The 21,379-nt window shown below is 48.1% G+C and overlaps 2 protein-coding genes across 3 annotated transcripts in view; one reads left to right on the top strand and one right to left on the bottom strand.

The window, feature by feature from the left end:
• The window catches only part of POGZ (pogo transposable element derived with ZNF domain), a 30,503-nt gene extending 25,041 nt beyond the window's left edge, over nt 1-5,462 (bottom strand). Inside the window, exon 1 of the mRNA XM_021376524.1 lies at nt 5,268-5,462. The gene's annotated coding sequence lies outside the window, so the exon portion shown is untranslated. The remainder of the gene's footprint in view (nt 1-5,267) is intronic.
• LOC110387894 (selenium-binding protein 1-A-like) lies at nt 8,888-21,234 on the top strand. 2 transcript variants are annotated; one of them, XM_021376583.1, is made up of 14 exons: nt 8,888-9,040; nt 9,158-9,196; nt 12,791-12,844; nt 13,857-13,969; nt 14,873-15,058; nt 16,271-16,391; nt 17,350-17,532; nt 17,634-17,812; nt 18,444-18,522; nt 18,951-19,072; nt 19,189-19,281; nt 20,292-20,410; nt 20,575-20,739; nt 20,826-21,234. In XM_021376583.1, exons 2-13 carry the CDS (start codon nt 9,193-9,195, stop codon nt 20,735-20,737), a joined length of 1,416 nt encoding a protein of 471 aa, XP_021232258.1. In that variant the 5' UTR covers nt 8,888-9,040; nt 9,158-9,192; the 3' UTR covers nt 20,738-20,739; nt 20,826-21,234. The 2 variants fall into 2 exon arrangements, with proteins under 2 accessions (XP_021232258.1, XP_021232257.1); XM_021376582.1 differs by having other exon boundaries at nt 20,575-20,765.

Genomic DNA, 21,379 nt, shown 5'->3' with positions numbered 1-21,379 from the left:
TTTTTCAGAGCTTTGATCTCGAATATTTCTGGATGTAAGAAGCCTTTGCTCAATAAAATGATTAATCCCAATGATAAATACTCCACGTTTAGCTCTTCAGCACACAGTTGGCAGATGCGCGGCTGGAAATACGGATGCCAAAAAAAAAAAAAAAGAGAAAAAAAAATGACAAAGTGTCGAGAAATAGAGCCTTGCAGAAAGGTGCTTCCTCCCCCTTTAGCTGGAAGAGGGGAAAAGACCTAAAGGGGAAGAACCACGATGCATCAGCTCCATACAAACACCAGCGTGACTGCAGGACATAAACCCTTTATTTCCGTCAGCTGTGGCTCGTACTCATTGTTGCAATACAAGGGGGGAAAAGCCAACAGCCATTAAACTCCTGCATGAAGGCTGGCCGTCTGATTACATCGGCTGTTCAGAGTGATTCCCGTTACCAGGGGAAATCCAGCAATGCAGAATCGTTCTTCACAGGTTTCCCCACCCTAAGAAAGGGAGAAATCCTTCTCTCCTATGCCTCATTGCAAAAATAATAATGATTTTTTAAAAAATCCTAACCAACTGTAATTTCAGCTGAAATCGGGAATCTGGTCTGAGATCCAATTGTATTTCTTTATCAGTGAACACACTCACGTGGTTGGAAAGGTATCAGACACAGCCCTGGGGACTGCTTGTGGATCCTCAGGACCAAACAACTGGAAAGAAAAGACAAACACCACACTCTGCTCTACAGCACCACCGCAGAGCATCGCTGCACAGCATCACCAGCGCCTTCAAGCTCCCAAAACACAGAAATAAACAAAATAAGCACTAAATCCACCTCAGTGGGGTGGCAAACAAAGGCTCCAGCTTCCACCCTGTAGGTTTTAAGTCATTGGATACATCCCCTCGCAGCGATGCGAGTGGGGAGGATCAGGTCCGGAGCATTTCCTGCTACCCGAAGCACCTGTGGATAGCAGGTTGTGCTCACAGCCGCGCAGCTGTGCCTCATTGAAGTGATCTCCAAAAGATGTGTGGTTATGTATTTACAGTTTCATTCACAGCTTGATAGTATCTGACACAAAGCAAACAAGTTATGACATACATATGCTGGATACACACACACCACTTCTTTTAAAAAGGTCTTCAAATTAATGACTCGTTCAAAATTCACATGATGGGACGCGCTATTCTTGCTCTATGAGCTTCACTTTCTAAGGCTTTTAATTAAAAAAAAAAAAAAAAAAGTATAAATACATCCGTACTTGTCAGGGCACCGCTGGTGGCCCAATTTCTGCCTACTGGGTGAAATCATCCGCAGCACAAACAGCCTTGAGGGCACGCTGGCAGGTCAGAAACAAGCGCAGCCTGCGTTACACAGGTGAGGAGGTGAAGCAGAAAGAGGAGCTCTGTTTAAAGAGAACCCGCTGGAGGGACGGGCTGTTACCCAGAGGGACTGGGGCTGTCACCCTCACACCCTGCCCTCCTGGCACCAAGTTACCCATGGAGGTACGAACACGGCCAGCCAGCAGCTTTGCTCAAGTCAAATGCAGAAGTTCTGGGAGCAGTGAAGGATGTGGGCGCCCCAGTGCTGCCTCACACTGTGGGCTGGTTGCACTGCCTTCCTCAAGATAGGAAAGAGCTTGTGGTTCAAACACGTCTGTGCTCCATCCATCACAGAACGGGCAGCAAATCGAGTCATTAACAGCATTAACCCTGATGGATACAGCCAGTCTTACAAAAAGTCTCACTTACAGCTCTGCACGCAATTGTGTTTCCAAAAAAGAGCATTTTAGAACCAACATAGAACAAACCATTGTACAACCACTGTAGAATGAACCATCGCAGAACGAGCCATTGGAGAGTCAACCATCAAAGAACCACCGCAGGGCCAACCACCATAGGCCCACCACCGCAGGACGGCTTGGGTTGGAAGGGAATTTCAAGACCATTTAGTTCCAGCTCCCTGCTGCGCATCTTCACGTGAGTTTACAATGTAAAAGCACCTGAACGTTCAGTCAGAGCCAGCCCCAGTGGGAGCACACAGCACTACCAAACGAGTGCCCAACAGCCTCAGCCAACTCCAGCGCAGAACCCATCGCCGGCTGAAATAATGGGGTGGTTCATGAACCTGACAGGACGTCCTGCGTCTCCCAGCAGCTTGACCTGGATTTCAGCACAGGGGTGACTCGCACAGAGCCCCACGCACAGCACTGCGGCGGTGTGGGACAGAGCTGGCACAGAGAAGCCAGAAACAACGTCCCTGCGATACACCCGCACAGGGGATGGGACCTCTGCAACAGCTGCTTGGGCAGAAAGACTGCAAGACGGGGCACGGGGAGCACAACCCGGGCAAAGCGCATCCCCGCAGCGCCAAATCACACAGAATGTGGCACAGCTGTGCTGTCACAAAGGACAGAGATGGGCTGTGCACCAGCTGCACCCCAGGGAACTCCATCTCAGCACCAAACTTTTCTCAACTCCTTGCCAAAGGTTTGTCAGGCTTTATGCCAGTCTAGATTTGCTAGAGAAGATTTAATTGCAGCGCGGTTCGAACGCTATCAACATATCAATCCTCTCCCCGAACTCCCTAAGGAAAAATATCAGTGTGAAAAATACATATTAAGAATTAATTGACCCTTCAATTTTCCTCACCGCTTGCCATAAAACAACCTCCACGCTGAGTGCCCGGAAAAGAAAATCTAAAATCTAAAATCAAGGATCTGTTCCTAAGAGACCTACAGACGAGCTGGAGATGACTCAACAGACTCCAAGGTAGAAATTAATACATAAACCAACTTCTGAGTGCCCGCTGCTCTCCATTTTGTCCAACCTTGGTGAATGCGCAGGCTCAACAGAATTCCTGCCTCGTTACTTTTCTCACTCACTTTTAATAATGTGTACTCAACGGCAAGGAACGTTCCTTAACTTTTTAAGAACCTGACGAGGTTACATTAAATGCAAATGAATCCTGTGATAAAGGTTCCTGCTGTCAAGACACGCCGCAATCCCTTCCCTGAAGAAAAGATAATGTTCTTCGGTGGCTCTTAATGAATAACTGGCACGGCTTCGAGCTGATATAATCTCAGTGATGAAAATATTGGATGATGTTTTCATTAGTGTTTATTTGGCCATTCATCACGAGCAACACCTCTGAAAGAAGGGAGCAGGTGGAAGCTCGGCAGCCACATCCTTCACACCGAGGTGAATCCACTCTGCACTGACTGATGCGCTCTGCTGGGTACCCAAGTTCTTTCACAGCCATATTATATTTGCTGTGAATGCCATCATTTAAAGTCCTCTGTATTTTATTAAAGGCTTTGATGTGTGCGATGCCTACTAATTAAAATCTATTATTACACTCAATTTTAATGATTGTTATCTACCTTAAAGTTGGAAGTACTGAGTGATGAAAACAAACCGCTTTCCGCTATTTGTCTCTGCAGCTCTGCTGAGCACTTGGGGCCTATTTCGTGAGCATGGGACTACCCTGAAGCTGCTTCTGGAGCCCACGAGCTGTCTGCAGCTCCGTTCCTGCAAATGGCATGGAGTGTGAGGCAGGTCTGTCAGAGCGAAGACAGTTGTAGGTCCTTTGACAGTCTCCAAGCAGCTGTAGGATTGTGCACACAAACAACGCAGCCATATATATCCACAACACAGTGCCATCTGTGAGCAACATGTGCAGAACCCCCAGCCCAGACAGAGCTTAGCGCTGTGGGACGGCCTCACTTGTGCTATTAGGCACAATACAACTGGAGATAAAATTATACCCGTGCACGACACTCAAGGATAAAACTTCCCACCTGCAGCAACCTCAACTCATCAGCACACAGCAAGACCCAGCGTGGGGAAGATGCAGAATTTCTATTTCCTCACAAAGCCTTTCCTAAAAGAAGCAAGAGATCCCCCATCCTCTACCCTGTCTGCCCACTTGCTTTGCCCCATTTCACTATGGGTGACAGCTGCAACCACAGCCAAGCTAATAAAACTAATGCCATGTGTGTTATCATGTGGTATGCGTTTTCTGCAGGGCAGCACGATCCTGCACACCTTTTGTGTCACAGCATGGAGCAGGGTGGGGGTCACAGAACTGGAGTGTCCCATGACAGCCACTGGGCTTCTCTGGCACTGAAGGGCAGGACCACAGCATGGGGTGGGTAAAACAGTGCAAGCAGCTCAATAGCAAACACCCGGATTCAGTAGGTGCAGCTAGGAAAAGCGGGGGACCATACAAACACGGAATGGGTTGGGTTGGAAGGGATTGCCCAGTGGCTGGATTGAGTTGGAGGGGATCAATTAGCAAACAGCATGGGCTGGAAAGGATCACTTGGTGAACAGGTTGGGTTGGAAGCAATCACTTAGTGAACAGGTTGGAAGGGATCCCTTAGCAAACAGCTTGGGTCAGAAGGGTTCTCGTAGTGAATGGGCCTGGTTGGAAGAAGGGATTGCTTAGCATATGGGTTGGGTTGGATGTGAACTTTCAGATCCCACAGCAAATGGGTTGGGTTGGAAGGGACCTTTTGGACCACTTAGTGAATGGGTCGGGAGGGATTGCTTAGCAGTTGGGTTGGGCTGTAAGGGCCCTTCCTGATCCCCTGCCTTCAGCCCTGCAGTGCTGTACCTGAAGGCTGGACCCTGAGGAGCTGTGTCACCACGGTCACAGCACAGGGGCCGCTTGCCCACCACCCCATGGCTCCGTGTCACCAACAGCCACGGCCCATGGACACAAAGCAGAGCTCCACACACCGCTCCGCACTCAGGGAGGGCTCTTCCATGGGAACGGCGCAAAGACTGAGGGGCCACAACCCCCTCCGTTATCACTGAGTGTCCCACAGCGCTAGGGGGGGGGGGGCGGGGAAGGGCTGAAGGCCGCAGTGGGGCTCAGGGGGGCACAAGGCCTTCGGGAGGGGCCTTTCAGCACAGAGCGCAGCCCTCTCCCGGGCTGAGCATTGTGCCTGTGAGAAAAGGAGAAAAAATAACCCCGGTGCCCAACATGGCCGCCCACCAATGTGTGTGGGGGGGGGGGGAACGGAGCTCCTGGGGGGGTGCGCGGGGCGGAGGGATCAGGGCCGCATCACGGCGGGGGGTGTGAGAGGATCCCTCCGCCCCGCGGCACGGCGGCTCCTCCTCCCCGCCCCCCCCATTCCTCCTCCGCTTTGTGTGTGCCCCTCTTTCCCCCCCCCGATCCCCGGGCGGTTGGAGCCGGTTCACCCCCAACTCCCCCCGATCCCTCCGCCCACGGCACATAACGGACCGCGGCCTCCTCCTCCCAACCCCCGGCCGGCTCTCACCTTCCCCGCTCCGCGCGGTCCCTCAGCCCCGGGAGCGCAGCGCAGGTGGCATCGGGCGGCGGGCGGAGGGCCGGGGGGGGCGGGAGGAGGAGGAGCCGCCGCGGGGGGATACACGCGGCGCCGCCGCACTCCACACACACACACAGACACACACACACACACACACATACACACACACACACACACAAAAAGGGGACCGGGCGGCGGAGGGAGACGGTGACGTCACTTCCTGCCGGACCGCGACGCGCCGCGCGGGTTGGTGGACGGTGTGATGACGTCACACAGAGGGCGGGGCTTCCGCCACCGCCTCCTCAGGGGCGGTGGAATGGGGAGAGGGATGAGGGGTGGGTTGCGTGCATCCAGGGAGACCCCATTGCCACCCCCAGAGCATCCCTGTCCTCATGTCCGGCCCCATCTTCATCCCCAACCCCATCCTCATCCTCAACCTCAATCCATCAGCCCCTCCTCTCTAACCTCACTGTCCTCAGGTGCCATATCTCCGTGGTTCTGAAACACCTCCAGGGACGGAGATTCCACCACTTCCCTGTTCCAATGCATCACCACTCTTGGACAGAAGAAATATTTCCTAAAATCCAACCTGTACCTCTGTGCTGTTAAGCAGTACAACACACCTCAGGAGAAATGTGGGTGCATGTTTGCTATCTTATGGTCAGTGAGCTTGGGAGTTAGATATTTACCAAGGTGGATGCTGTTGTTTAAGAACATAATAAATGTTAGGGCTCCAGGCTGGCTCACAGTGATTTACATCCTAGGGGGGATGCTGTCCGGTGCCATGGATGGGAGGTGCTGGCCTCAAGATGCGCCAGGGCAGGTTCCGGCTGGATGTCAGGGTCTGAGGAGCAAGGAACGCCACCAAAGGCACTGACTTTTATTGAGTAATGGGAAAAAACTCTTCTTTGAAAGAGTGGTGGTGCATTAGAATGGGGAAGTGGTGGAATCACCGTCCCCAGAGGGATTCCAGAACTGTGGAGATGTGGCACTTGGGGACACGGTTAGTAGGGATGGGTTGGGGCGCTTCAAAACTGATAACATTTGTATCTTCAACATCCTTTGAAATGTCATTTCCTTTATTCTTGAAACGTGATTTTGGTGAGTAGTGTGCTTCCCAAATGGACCCCCATGGTGCGATGCTAGAACGTGATTTATGATGCCGCACTTCGTTAAACAAGCACATTAATTTCCTTCTGATGGTCTTCCCGAGTTCCCCGTCATTCTCCCTCGTTTACACAGCGCACTTCATGCCGGAGGGAAGTGTGCGCATTTCACCGTCTGTCCCCTATAAATCATACGTACAATACAAAGGGCCATGTTTTCTTCCAATAATAATAACCAACGTTTTCACCAGTGATGCGTTTATGTTCCTGGTGGTGCCTCCGCCTCAGAGCAGCATTATTTAATTACTGAGCATTAATATAAGCACGTTTCATGGTCAGGAAGCAGCCGCAGTGAATAAAAAATGATTTTTCTCCTCAAATGCCACTCACGCCGGCAGTGCTATTGGTGGGAAAAGTTAAGAGTTTGTCACTGGAATTCAGATGTCTGAAAGCAAAGATCTTCCAGTGAAGTTCCCTGTTACTGATGACTGGTGATTATATTTGCCACCAAAAAAATTATTACTACTAATCCTCGACTTGATTTCTTCCTTCCTTCCTTGTTGATGCTGTGCTTCCTTGGCTTGAAGTAAGGAAACACTCTCTACAACGACCTGGCTACCTGGGCTGTTTCTCCCCGAGGTAGTTTCGGGCACTAAGATAATGTAGAAGAATTTTCCAGGATTTTCACAGTTTCTTCGTTCCAGCAGTTGGCTGTGATTGACTCTTTTCTATCTTCCAGAACCCAATTTAACCTCTGTGTTTCTCCAAAGATAACATATAGTGTCCTCATTGACTCCAAAGTTGTTGTGGATGAGTATTTTAAGCTCATGGGAAAAGTAATGGTATATTTTTCATTTTGGGGCACTCAGCATCCAACATTTGCACCAAATTTGCAGTACAGGCAACTGAACTGCATGTATTGTCTTAAAGAAGTTTTTACCATTTGAAAACAGGGCATTCAAATTTATTAATTGCTTTCGGTCAATAAGATGATAATTTTTGATCTTTCAAGTTGGCAGTTATCAAATTAAGCCCAACTATGCCACCTAATGCAATGGGTGTTGCCTTGCTAATTTGGTAGTGTTTAAGGAAGAATACAACATGCATGTACAGCAATTAAAAAAATGCAAAAAACCAGTGGGGAACTCTGAGTTCTGTTCACTTTGACAACAGCATTCATGTTCCTGTTCTCCCATTCTGGTTTTAGAGAGGGAGGTGCAAGTATTTTGTTTGTATTGTAGTTATGTGACTCGAATGAAACTATGAGCGCAATGCAGAGGTCCTGACCCCACTCCTGAAGAGTTTTTGTACTTTGTATGATTGTGGGACATATTATGCAAACAAAACACATAACTTTTGATTGCTTCATTCTTAAACACATTGCTGAGTTGAAAAAGTCATCAATAATAAGGCAGAGAGAAAAGCTGAGCATTCCATTCTGTTCCATTTTGTTCTATTCCTTTCCGTTCCATTCCTTTCCGTTCCATTCCATTCCATTCCATTCCATTCCATTCCATTCCATTCCATTCCATTCCATTCCAATGGATTCCTGCCAATTCTGCCTAAAATTCAAGTCAAGATCTTGGAACGAAAGCCATGTTCTCCAAATCCTGTTCGTACATATGGAGTTTTTTGTTTTCTTCATGAGCACACTGGTCTGGAAATCCAGCTCTGATCGAAGTATTGGGGTAAAATCACAGAATCATAGAACCGGTGAATTGTTTGACCAAAGGATCAGAGCTTCCAAAGGAGCAACTGGAAAAACTCTCCATTCTCTGATTATCAGTTTCTCTTCAGCTAACTTCTCATGGAACCTCCTGAGATCACCTGAAGACTATCAAATAAGAATTTAGTAATGACTTTATTCTGTGCAATAAATTGATCCATAGACTCACATTTCTTCATAATGGCACACAGTTCAAATCCCCAACACCAGTTGCAGGATGTTGGGATAAAACACAGATCCTTAAAGGCCATCTCATCCAATCCCCCTGCAGTGAGTGGGGACACCCACAGCTCCATTGGGTGCTGAGAGCCCCAAGCAGCCTGATGGTGGGTGTCTCCAGGGACAGGGCACACTGCCCATGTATCTCTGGGGAACCTGTGCCAGGGCCTCACCCCCTTCTCGTAAAATCCTTTTTCCTTACATCCAGTCACCCTTTTTTTTTTTTTTCATTTGAAACCATTTCCCCCTGTCCCATCACACAGACCCTGATAAGGCACATGGTGTTGCCCTCAGCAGTGTTTTAGGGAAAGAACAGCTTTCCCTGGGAAAAAAGTACAGACCTTAAAAAAAAAACACAACACACAAAAATAAATGAGGAAAACAATAGACTGCTTCTCAAAAGGGACAGTTAAGCAGAATCTCAGCTGGATTAAAGAGCAAGATCCAGATTTTCATGCCAGTTTTGAAAGCAACTTCTGTAGGAAGTGACTTGGTGAGGTTCCAGCAGACATGTCCTCCCCTTGGAGCCACTTTGTTTACAGGACCGAAGTGCTGAAAACACGGCAGCTGCCAAAAGGGAGAAGGGATTTAACACAGCCACTTCCTTCTCTGCTGCTGGAAAGCGTTCAGGCTTTGTGCAGGGTCTCAGCATCCCGAGTTGATCCACTGGGACACAACTGGAGCAGTGGGAGGCGAGCAGAGCAGGGGGGGAGGTGGGTTCAGTGCGTCCAAACCATTGGGTTTCTCAACGCACTCGATCCTCCCCCTGGGCAGCACTCTGCCCTCCCCTTCGCTCTCTATATATTCCCCTCTGCTTTATTCCATTCCAGGCGCTGTGTTTCCTGCTGCACACCTCGGAGCCAACATGGGTAAGAGATCCAACGGGCGGTTTGCTGCTTTCTGCTCCATTCTGCACTGCAAAACTTTGCTGGGTTTGCTGTCAGGGCTGGGCTCACCATTTTCTGCACAATTAAATGTTTGCTCCGTTAAACTGCTGCGCACTGCCCCGTTTTGCACAGCTGCGGTGCTCTCAGGGAACACTTTTTACGCCATCGTTGCTCATCTCTTTGAGTGAGTCAGTGTTGGGAACTGATATAAACACTGGGATGTGCTGTCCTGATTGGGAACGGGAACTTCCAGGAAACCAAGGAGCAGAGTTTCACTTTTCACTTATATTGTTGTTAAGAGCTTTTATTTCCTTCTCTGCTGCCCCAGAACGAAGGGGAAGGGACTGAAATAGATCGAAATGACTTTGCATGTCCATAAATTGTTGTGTAACGTGGAAAGCAAGCCCCGTTCCCTTACGATTTCCAACAGGTTTGGGCTGTAGAACTTAGAAAAACATTTCTCAGCCAACACCAGCGCTTATGATTCAGCAAAAGGACCGGTTCGTGTTATCTCCCGCGCCGCGTGCTTATCTTGGTGTGTTGTTTTGTGCCAAAGGCACAGAGTGAACTGTGCTTGTTTTGTTTTAATGTCAAAAAAGTTTCGAGGGGCAGCTGGTAGCCTGTGGCAGGGGGCTTTTCATGGGAATGGTGGTGGCAATCTGCAGGGAGTCCCCAGGTGGTGTGGAAGGAGTAAGTTAAATACTGTACTGTAATGGTTATCGCCACCTGGGAGTGTTGGATTGGCTGAAAGCTCCCAACAGAGGTGCATAAATCCTCACCACTTCCCTCCTAAACTCCCCCTTAGACATGTGGGCACCGCCACCATTTGTCGTCCGGAGGCTGAGGAGATGCTGTTGTGTAAAAGCACAGACAGAAGGCAAATCTTCATGCTCCTCTCCTTTATTTCCAGCTGTTAAACCCAAATTGTGAAAGAAAGTGCTTCTTTCTCGTGTTAATAGTTACTGAATTTGCTATGAAATGGTCCTTACACAGAGTGTTCAGTGGGCATGGTGGTGGGGATGGGCTGAGGTTGGACCTGGTGATCCTAAAGGTCTTTCCCAACCTTAAAGTCTCTACGATTCGCTGATTCTATGGCTGCTGGTAACTCCAGGTTGATGTGGGCATGGTGTGCCCATCCCGTGGCTTCCACAGAGGCTCTGGATGTCACTTAAGAACTTTAACACATTGACTAAGTGGGCATAAACAGAGTGGCTTTTTATTTTTAAAAAGAGGCACTCAGAAGTTTTCCATAACAGTCTCTTAAACACATAATTTCTAAAGCTTTTGGCGCTGTCAAAGGTATTCTAGTATTTATGACAATGAGAAAAGTCCCTTTGCTTGGAACATCCAGCATGGAAGGCTGCAGTGAGTCACGCATGATGTGAGAAATTACAGCTTACATAGAATCACAGACCTCCAAGATCCCCAGGCCCAACCTCAACCCATCCCCACCACACCCACGCACAGAACCAGAGAATCATGAAGGCTGAAGACCTCCAAGATCACCAGCTCCAATCCCAGTCCACCCTCACCACACCCATGAACCATGAATGCTATCAGCGTGTTTAACCATGGATTATTAACACAGCACAGTAAATGTTGGAAGCGTGTTGCTACAAGACAGTGCAAACCACAGCTTCATGACAAAACCAATATTTGGTTTTCCCAAATGGCCTCAGCAGCGCAGAACATGAAGAGCTGCGTCGCCCTTAGGTGTGTTCAGGCAGTGGGATACAATGGGTTGGAAGAAGGGAGTGTTTGAAAGAGATCAGAGGGAGAGGAGAAACGAATGGGAGAAGCAAGGAGGAAATGTTTGTCTTTTGCTGTAGGTTTTCTCTGGAAAACAAATCTTTTTTCTCAAAGTGATCAGCAGAACACTGATTTGCAGTGCTAATTAAGCTGTGGTCTAACTCAGACTGCATTCTTGCTAATTTGGATGATTGAGAAAATTGGAATAAAGTTTCAATTATGGTGTATGGAACAAAGCAAACTTTCTATGCTGTGTTTTCAGACAAAAAAAAAAACAAAACCAAACAAACATTTCACAAAGAATGTGAAATTAAACTTAATGTGCTAAATTACCCATTTTGAGGAGATCTTCTATTTGAAATCACTAATCTCCTCGTGCAGCATGTGCATGGCTGGACGTGTTCTGCCTGCAGTGAGAGCTCCTCAGTGAAACGGGCACTGGGGCTGTTGCTGCCTCTGCGTTGGGAATCCTATCTGTGGCACTTGGGAAAAAAAAGTCCTGCTATAAACTTTTAAACGTGCAGTATGGGAACGGCAAACCTTGGGCTGGTTTGCTTGTTCTCATCACAGCCACTCGAGGCACCGAAGGAGGCAGCTGTGCCGTGTGTTTGCTTCTGTCAAAATGCATTTTGTTCCATGTCATGCTGAAAAAATAGGCTAGTGTTGTGCTGCACAGCTCTTACGTTATTGTGTTTTGACCAGTTGATTACATAGCAGTGCCATCATATACCAGTGCCACTATATACCAACCAGTTCTATCCTATACCAATGCCATCACATATCAGTTCCCCTGTATACCAACCAGTTCCATGCTATACTAGTTCAATTATATTCCAACCAGTGCCAGAAGTTGACAGGAGTCCTCACGGTGGCCTATGGCCAACCCATGCCTTCCTACAGCCAACCCATGACATCCTACAGCCAACTCAGTGCATGTTATGGCCAACTCATACCATCCTATGGCCAACTCCTGGCATCTTATGGCCAACCTATGACATCCTCCAGCCCCCATCACGACATCTTGCAGCCAGCTTATGTCCTACAGCCTCCTCATGGGACAGCAGAGGGGCAGCGCTGATCTCTGCTCTCTGGCTTTGCAGCCCTTTGCTCTATGATTCTACAAAACGTGTCCCTCCCTCTGAACGCAGAGCCCTCCACCAGATATGCTCCTTTCCTCTGCTTTTGGTTGGTTTCCCCACTAAGCTGTCTTCCTTCTGCTGAATCATGACAGAGGTGTTCTGCTGGAGGTGGTAAATGAGAAACATTGGCTGGAGGAACAGAGGTGAAAAGCTGAAGTTTCTAACAGAGAGAAGGTGACTTGCTCGTAATTCTCCTTTGCTCATCCTTTCAGGTCACCTGCAGCGTCACCTCTTACCCAGGCTGTAAATCCTTAAAAATACGCGCTTCTTCAGCATATGTTTGCAGAGGAAGACTGGAGGCTTTCCAGCAATAATAAAATGGGTTGTTCAGACCAGGCAGTCTGTCTCCTTGCCCACCTCGCAGGGATTCAGCAGCTCTTTCTACAACATTTAGCGCAATTTTCCTTAAACCCCCAAACCCATGCCCTATATCACCACAGTTCAAAATTGTGAGGCTGAACTCTGTAGAATGAAGGCCCAGATTTCCCATCATTTTTGAGTGTGGAGTGTCACATTCAGTAACTCAAGGAACCTCAGCGCTGACCCAAATCAGTGAGACCTAGAGGTGCTTGGCGACGTCAGTCGGGTCTGACATCAGTCCATCTTTGAATGCAAAGCCAATGTCCTGTTAGGAATGAATGTTAAAAGAATGTGGGGACTAAAACCTTTCCTTTGTTTCTCTCATCAGCGAAATGTGGAGCATGCGGCCCAGGATATGCAACTCCCCTGGACGCCATGAAAGGCAAGTGGTGCAACTCCTCCTAAGTCCAGGCCCTCCGCATGAGGAATGGTTTTCAGTTCAGTGGGAACCAGTTAGTGGCTCATTAATTAGCACAGCCAAGTAGATTTTAAATATCAGAGGAGATTTGGTTTCACTCTGAACTCAGTCCTACAAAGCACAGGAACTCTGTTACCATGAGTTTGGTGAAGCTGTGTTGAAACAAAGCAGGCTTGGATAAATGCATGGCTGTAGTATGCCAACATGCAACAAACTGCTTTGGGCTCTGTACCGCAAAATAGAGCTTGGCTTTACGTTCCCATAATTTAGCCTCCAGAAATGTTTCAATGGTGTTTTTGGATGAAGACCTTTATAGACCACCCTCAGACTCTCTCATGGATGTGTTATCAGAGAAGAATGGGAGGATAGGAGAAAGGACTCAGATGTTCCATGGGACATGGTTTAACAGCACGCTTCTCATCCACTCGTGCTCTGTTCTTCCCAGCTGTGTTGGGCTAAATCTTGAGCGTCACTAAAGCTCCTGAGGCATTTTGCTGTAGCTTTTGGCTTTTAATAGAGTCAGATCTTCACCTCAAGTCATCTGATGGATGTTAAAAGGCTCAGTTTTATAGACTGCACCAAGCAGGCTTCTGGCATGGGTAGGTCTGTCAGCAGGGAGTCATCCCATGTGTAACAGGGGATGGTGGAGGCTTGGTGTGGCCTTGCAGGTGGGAAGGGATCTCCAGCATTGTCCTTCTCAGGTAACTGCATCACTGGGGACCCTCACATTTATGGGGAAATAGAATGGAATGGCCCCACAGCTGAAAGAGAGCTTCCTCCTGTTGAATTCTGGAGGCTCAAATTATGTCCTAACCTGTGTTTCTCCATGCAATGGAAATACTGAGCTCTGGATTCCTGGTTACTGGTGAGGAAGAATCACAATTCACAGGGATTAAAAACAGCCTATCTCAGCATTAAGCACAGAGGTTTATCAAAATGGTTCCTTGTGACCACGAGACGACTTCTGCTTTGAAAGGTCCCCGGGAGGAGATTGTCTACCTGCCCTGCATCTACAGGAACACCGGCATCGAGAAGCCGGACTACCTGGCCACCGTGGACGTCAATCCCAAATCCCCACACTACTGCCAGGTACTGCATGTGGGGCGGCCCCACTGCCTCTTGGTGGTCCCAAGGCAATTTCAGAGCATTTTTCTGCGCAGCGCTCCGGTAGTTCTCTTTCCAGCACTTGCTGGTTTATACTAAGCATAAGAATTAAATCCTGGAGGGTGGGATGTCCCTTGTCGATGATAGCATGCCCTGAGTTTATCACATAGCATCTCTGAGACCCCAGGAAACTGTGCGCATGAGGCAATAGAAATCTTCTCCATTTATTTTGCAACTGGAAAGTTGGCCAACTTGAGTCAGTGAAGGTATTTTGGACTCTGATCTCCGTATCTTTAAGGAACGGTGACTCTGATTTGACAACAAAGCTTTTCTTCATTTGTTCTCCTTTACTGTTTTATAGCTACAGTTTAGGCTTTTATTGTGGAGGAGTGGAGGAAGCATATCTCCTGAAACTTTGACAAATCTTTCTGTTATCTCCAAATCCTCTTAGTTCTAGGGGCGAAAGGTAAAAGTCAGGAGGGCAAATTAACGAGCCAGTTTGCAGCCATCCCCAGTGCAATCAGGCGAAACTTGTGAACTCTGAGACTTCCGGCACATGGACAATTGTTTTTTTTCTGTTTTTTGTTTGGTTCATTTTGGTTTGGTTTTGTTTTCTGTAGAATTACTCCACGTCTCCTTAATTAATTAATTCGCTTTGGGTGAATTTAACAGCATACAACATTTAACAAATGTCATGCGACCATGATGTCCAACTTTCTTCTCACAATTTCACACTTCAGCTCTTCATATCTCGCACTGACTCCACTTCCTGAATCACAAACAGCCGTTTCCTTCTGCCCTTAATTAATTTTTGCTTTGACACAAAGACCCGTTTCTTTGCCTGGGGGGAAAACGATCCCAGGCTGACTCTCAAGTCTGACACTGCAGGTCATCCACCGCCTGCCCATGCCCAACCTGAAGGACGAGCTCCATCACTCAGGGTGGAACGCCTGCAGCAGCTGCTTTGGGGATGCCACAAAGAGTCGAAATCGTCTCATTCTCCCATGTCTGATCTCGTCCCGCATTTACGTGGTGGATGTGGGCACGGACCCGCGAGCCCCCAGAATCCATAAGGTACATTTAGATGACTTGAAAATACCTTTTTTTTTTTTAACCAAAATTGTGATTTTGACCAAGATTGGCCAAGATTGGCCAAGATGGTGGTTGTGACCAAGGCAGTAATTTCATGGGTTCCAACTTCCAATTAGAACAGTGGAGTCTGAACAGCACTGGAAGCTTTTGCCACATTTTGGGAACTTGTGGGAGTTTTGAAACTCCAACAGTTCATTGATAAATTACACAGCAAAACCTTGTGCTAATTTCTTCCTGATAGAGTTGACATATTCAGCTGAGCATATGTAGAGTGTATGTTTGTTAGGGATCCCAATGGCTTCAAACTCGATTGGATTTTCTTTGAGCAAAACCAGGTCTTTTCATAAAGGACACCTCCTTGATTTTTAATCCTTTAATCCTTGGTTCCTAAGCTTATGATATGTTGATTATTTTTTCTTTTAAAGAAAAATCATTGATTACAAAAGAAACATAGAGGACCATAGAATCTGGATGCAAAGAAAAATACACGTAGTCAGAGTCCACACTTGTGGGCTGGTTTCAGCTGGGGTAGTTAATTTGGTTAATCCTACACCACCCTGTAAAACTTCAGTACAAAGTGCCGGAAACAAATGTGGTGTCCTCAGCAAAAAGGACATCTGAAGGCACAATGTGTAATGCAAGGAAACATTTACGGGATCTGCTGTCCCCCCACCTGCCTGCAGACACGCTCATTCATAATCTTACAGCTCTGAGATCTTAAGAACGTTGCCAGACTTTATTACTGCAGCGGAATAAAATCCTCCAAAGGGCTCTCCTCATGCAGTGGATTTTGTTTCAAACTGGTCTCTGACAAAGCTCAGAGATGGTTTTTCCTCTGAATTCCTGAGGAGAGCCAACATCTGAAAATTGCACAGCGGTGTTTCTGCCACCAGTCCTAATTAAACCAACTGCAGATGTCCATGTCTCGCTGAGGCACGCGTTAGACCCATTCTGGCCAGTCAACTGTTCATGTTTTAGAGAAGAATGTGTAAATGTGTAATGTCATGGGAGGCGGTGCATTATGGGGCAGAGGAGCAAGGAGGTGGCAAGTCCTCAAAAACCCAAATGGAACAGCCCCCCTTTGGCACACATCACACCCACAACTTCCTCATCCTTTGGGACTTGCTCTCTTCATGGCAAAACTGGAATTCGGTGACTGTAGTGAAGGTCGGCTTGTATGTTACCTCTTTGTAGACTGTGGAGCCCGTGGAGTTGTTCTGGAAGGGGAACGTGGCAAATCCCCACACCTCCCACTGCCTGGGCAGCGGTGACATCCTGATTAGCTGCTTGGGAGATCCTTCTGGCAATGGGAAAGGTATCCATCTCCTTGTTATTCTAGGAAATTAATGCTAGAGACGTATCCTACTCCCAAGGTGCAATGCTGGCACATCGTTACGAGCTCACAATTCTTTGGTGCACCCAGCAGTTATAGCTGTTTGTTTAACTCAAGAACAGAGCCTTCAGTCACCAGGGAAGCTCTGTGGACACGGCTGTGCCATAGCAGGTCAGGGCTGACACAGCCCTGCACAATTGCCTTTGAGCATAATCTCCGTCTGCTCAATGCATTTGACTTGGGTGCTGCAGATTCTGTTGCCGATATCTGAATGCTGTCTCGCTGTTGAAGGAAAAATTGGCCTTTTGTGCTAGTCTGCATTGCATTTCCCAATTAAAACTTTTCATAGAATCACAGAGTCATAGAATATCCCAAGAGGAAAGGGATCCATAAGGACCATCGAGTCCAACTCCTGGCTCCACATAGGATTCTTGCGCACAAATTTTGTTATTTACTCAAATGAAAAGCAGCGGATATCTAAAAAGAAACACTAGCTGGTAGGAGAAGTGCCTTTCAGGTGGTGAGTGGCAAACCCTGCACCTTTCCTCAGGATTTTTCTCTTCTGTGGGTAAGCATGTCCTTGAATGAGATGAACACTATGTGAGTAATTCAAGGATACTCGTGGCAAACAAAGGAAAACAGAAGTGACTTCTTCTGGACTGTCCCTGTGATACTCCTTAATTGAAATGTACTTAGGAAGGATAACCGATGTACCACAACGGCTTGAGTATCTATAGAGCAAACTGGAGTTAAATTAAAAACGTGATAGAGTTCTTAAAGGATCTCACTTTAATTTGCTTCAGCCCACGGAAGTGATACAAATAGAATCACAGTGTTTTCCTGAAGCATAAGGTCACATTTACAGAGTGTTTAGCAAAGAGACATTAAATACCGAGATATTATTGATCTTATTTACCACGTTTCTTCTGCTTCCTGCCAGGTAGCTTTGTTTTGCTGGATGGAGAGACCTTTGAAGTGAAGGGAAATTGGGAGAAAGGTGGGAAGTGCCCCTCGTTTGGTTACGACTTCTGGTACCAACCGCGGCACAACGTCCTGATGAGCACCGAGTGGGGGGTCCCGAAAGTCCTTGCACACGGGTTTAACCCAGCGGATGTCGAGAAAGGTGAGGGACCGTGCGTTCAGACTCCCTGGATTAAAAGCGGTTCTTTGTTAAAGTTGGAATAATCCCTTCTGTGCTTATTTTTGCCTGACCTGACCCACTAGGGCATTACGGCCACCACATCAACGTGTGGGACTGGAGCTCCCACGCCTTCCTTCAGGCGATTGACTTAGGGAAGGCCTCCATCCCTCTGGAAATTCGGTTCCTCCACAACCCCGATGCTGCAGAAGGATTTGTTGGGTGCGCTCTGAGCGGAGCAGTGCATCGCTTCTACAAGACAGAGGTAGCAACAGCCACGGTGACGCTGGTTGTATTGGAAACCCACTGATCACTTCAGAAATAGTACAATTCTGATTTAAAAAAAATACATCTCCTCATTCAAGCAATAACACTGTGCCAGAGGGCAAACCTTCCTACCAGCCCATGCAATGGCTTTCTGAAGCCAGCGCGTGGTCCCTCATCGCTGAGCAGCTGCAGCTGGTGCAGTTCTTGAGCACCTCTGGATCCGCTCTGCTGACGCCCAACGTGCGTGCAGTCAGCGGCTGCTTCTGGAAGGAAGCAAAGCTCCAGAGGCCGCGTTGCTCGTCTGCCAATCCCACTTCCAACTTCTCCTGTCCTCCACAATTCTTTGTGAGTCAAAAGTAGTGAGTGGTGGAAGTCTCAAAGGGGAAGGTCTGGCTGGCGATGGAAACACTTAAATCACATGGATGTGGGACTCTAATAATTAAACAGCCCGACAAACTCATTCCCAGTGGCAGTGTACTCACCATCCTCGCCCCTTGGCAACGCTTAATTGCAGCGTGTGTGTCACCTCAGTACAGGTTCCGTGAAGCAAACAGCACTGTTTGCTGTGCAGAGCTCGTGGCTGGCATCAGGGCAGGAATAACGCCGTGTTCTCTCCTGTCTTTCTGCAGAAAGGAGACTGGGCAGAAGAGAAAGTGATTCAAGTGCCCAGCAAGAAAGTGCGAGGATGGCTCCTCCCTGACATGCCTGGTGAGTGTGGGCAGGGTGGGAGAAGGAAAGGAGAGTTCTCCTCTTTGGTTCCATGGTGCAGTGCAGTGCTTTGGAAATTCTTATCCCAAAGCAGCAAACAGTTCCCTTGTCAAGCAGTTTGGGTTCTTTGTATGACACTTGTGATATAACCAAATTATTATTGCTTATAAGCCAGCAGGTGGGAGTGGCTGTCGGGGCTCTGCTCTCACATTGCTGAGGGCCTGAGGTCTGTTTCTCTGGGGAAATAGTTTGAGTCTTTCAACAATTGACAGTCCCATAGAGATTCACCTGCTCCAAGTGTTCAAGAACGGTCCTGGGGACGCTGGTGCAGCCTGACCCTCCGCTGAGGAGGGGTTGAGTTTCCAAGGATGTCTGTGCTCATTCTGGTCCTGTCCATTTCATGGCTCTGCTAATGAACGTTTATGCAGGTCTCATCACCGACATCCTCATCTCGCTGGACGACCGGTTCCTGTACTTCAGCAACTGGCTACACGGTGATATCCGCCAGTACGACATCTCCAACACGCGCCAGCCCAAACTGGTGGGGCAGGTAAGCAGCACCAGAAGAGCCGTCCCATGCAGCAGTGCAATCCCATTTCCCCCTTTATTGCTTTCATGTTCCTTTGGTACCTGACACCATTTCTCACGCCTCCCCCTCGGCTGCAGGTGTTCCTGGGAGGCAGCATCGTGAAAGGCGGAGCTGTGACTGTGGTGGAAGACAAGGAGCTGCAGGGCCAGCCAGAGCCGTTCGTGATCAAAGTAAGCTCCCCTAATGTGCATGTTACCATTTGTTGGCGCTCTGCTAATTCTGATCCGTTTTGAATCTCTACTGCGCAGTCAAAGGTAGAAAGCAAGACGTGAGCCATAAAAGATATAAAGCAATATCTAAGCTGTAAAGCCCATAAAGCAGTACGTGAGCTCGCTTGTGTCTTGGCTCCCAGCCTGGGCTGCAGGTATCACATTTCAGCGTGAGATGGAGTAAATCCTGGTGAGCGTTCTGGGTCCCTGTGGAGTTGTACAAGCTGTTCGGCTGCACCGACGCCCGTGTAATGACATCTTCCCTGCTGCTGTTAGCTCATCTGAAGCTAACGCCACATGTGTTCATCACTCCTTCTGGTAACCACTCAGCAAACAATGGCCAAAGCACTCCACTGCCTCACGCTGATCTGCAGTGCTCCCTGTGGGTGGGTGTGTATGTGGGTTCCCAGGTAAAGAGTTCAACAGCACCTGGCGTCATGATAGAAAAATTGAAGAGCATTAATTATCCCTGGTTATCAGCGGTTATCAGCCATTATCAGCGTTCATTAATGTTATCGCTGTCGAGCCAGCTACTTGTGGAACTCCTTAAGGGATGTGCAATAACTGAATAGGCTCATCACGAAGATCTGCTGATCAGAGATGGTTTCAGGCCAAAGATCGTTCCGGAGGTTCCACGTACTCCTTCGTTTCATAGTGCAGGTTGTAACTCAGTGGAGCTTGGATCGCAGCTCTGTCATGCACCCGTCCCTTGCTTGATGCACCCATCCAAGCACATCAGCTTCACCCCTTATTTTCTTCCTGGTTCTATGAATTAAGTGGAACTCACCTTCGAGGCATTTAAAAAGGAGTAAGGCTCCCAATAAAAATCTCTCTCTCTCCAAATCAGATCTGTTGCTCCTGGGTCCAGGAGTTCTGAGCGATGGATGCTCCTCCCAGCAGCAGGAGCGCCGTTGTTCTGCTCCTCGTTGCTCAGCGTGCCTCGAGCACCCTGTGCTCTGCTCTCATTGCAGGGGAAGAGGGTGCCGGGCGGGCCGCAGATGATTCAGCTCAGTTTGGATGGGAAGAGGCTGTACGTCACCACCTCTCTCTACAGCGGATGGGACAAACAGTTCTACCCAGATCTTGTCAAGTAAGAAAACGTGGCTGAAAGAGGATGTCTGAGTGAGCCCATGTTCAGGATTCCCTTCTTAACTTGTGGCGTGCATACACCACCTGGTACAGATTTTGCCTTTGTTGCACAAAGAGCCAACAAATCCAAGCCCTTTTCTGACGCCTGCCCTGTCCCTGTTCCAGGGAGGGCTCCGTTATGCTGCAGATCGATGTGGATACGGAAAGAGGTGGATTGAAAGTGAATACAAACTTCCTGGTGGATTTTGGGAAGGAGCCCGATGGGCCAGTGCTGGCTCATGAGATTCGTTACCCCGGTGGCGACTGCACCTCAGACATCTGGATATAAGCGTAGGACGGAGCTGTTTTCTTGGCTGGTTTGTTGTTACTATTGATTTCTTGGTGGATTCTCTCTATCTCCCCCCTCTGTCCCACAGGTGAATCAGTTCAGCAAACGCTGTACGCCTTCTGAATTCCGAATTCCATCGGGGTGAGCCGCAGAAGCTCCACTTCATGCTCTATCTCTGGGGCAGCCACGCAAACCTGAAACACGTTCTACGTCTCATTAATTTTCCTGATCTTCGCCTTTCATTAAGAGCTGTGTGATCACTAACTGCTCGTAGGCCAACCTCACCAGTTCCTAAGGATTCTTTGTTCCTGGGTCCCTCCAGAAGTGCACATTTCACAGAGCTCCCTTTCCCTGCAAAGCTTAATTTGCTCATCAAGCAATCAGTGATTTACAGCGCAGCCAATCTAAAGCCACGCGTTTCCAGAGCTGGTTTATCTTTTAACATTTGTGCACCGATGTTGTAAAAAAAGTCGACAATAAAACCATTCTTCAAATCAGGTGGAACTTCACTTTTTTATTATTATTATTCTCTTTATCACTTCAGCATTTTTTTGTTCCAAAGAGCGTAAAATACGAGGTCTCTTCAGGAAGCAGCAGGGTCGTGTGCTTGGAACTCGCTCGGTGAGGGATTTCTCTTTGCTG

Source organism: Numida meleagris, chromosome 24 (assembly GCF_002078875.1).
Source record: "Numida meleagris isolate 19003 breed g44 Domestic line chromosome 24, NumMel1.0, whole genome shotgun sequence".
Taxonomy (NCBI): Eukaryota; Metazoa; Chordata; class Aves; order Galliformes; family Numididae; genus Numida; species Numida meleagris.
The sequence above is the reverse complement of the archived record's forward strand: the minus strand, read 5'-3'. Positions and strand labels throughout refer to the sequence as shown.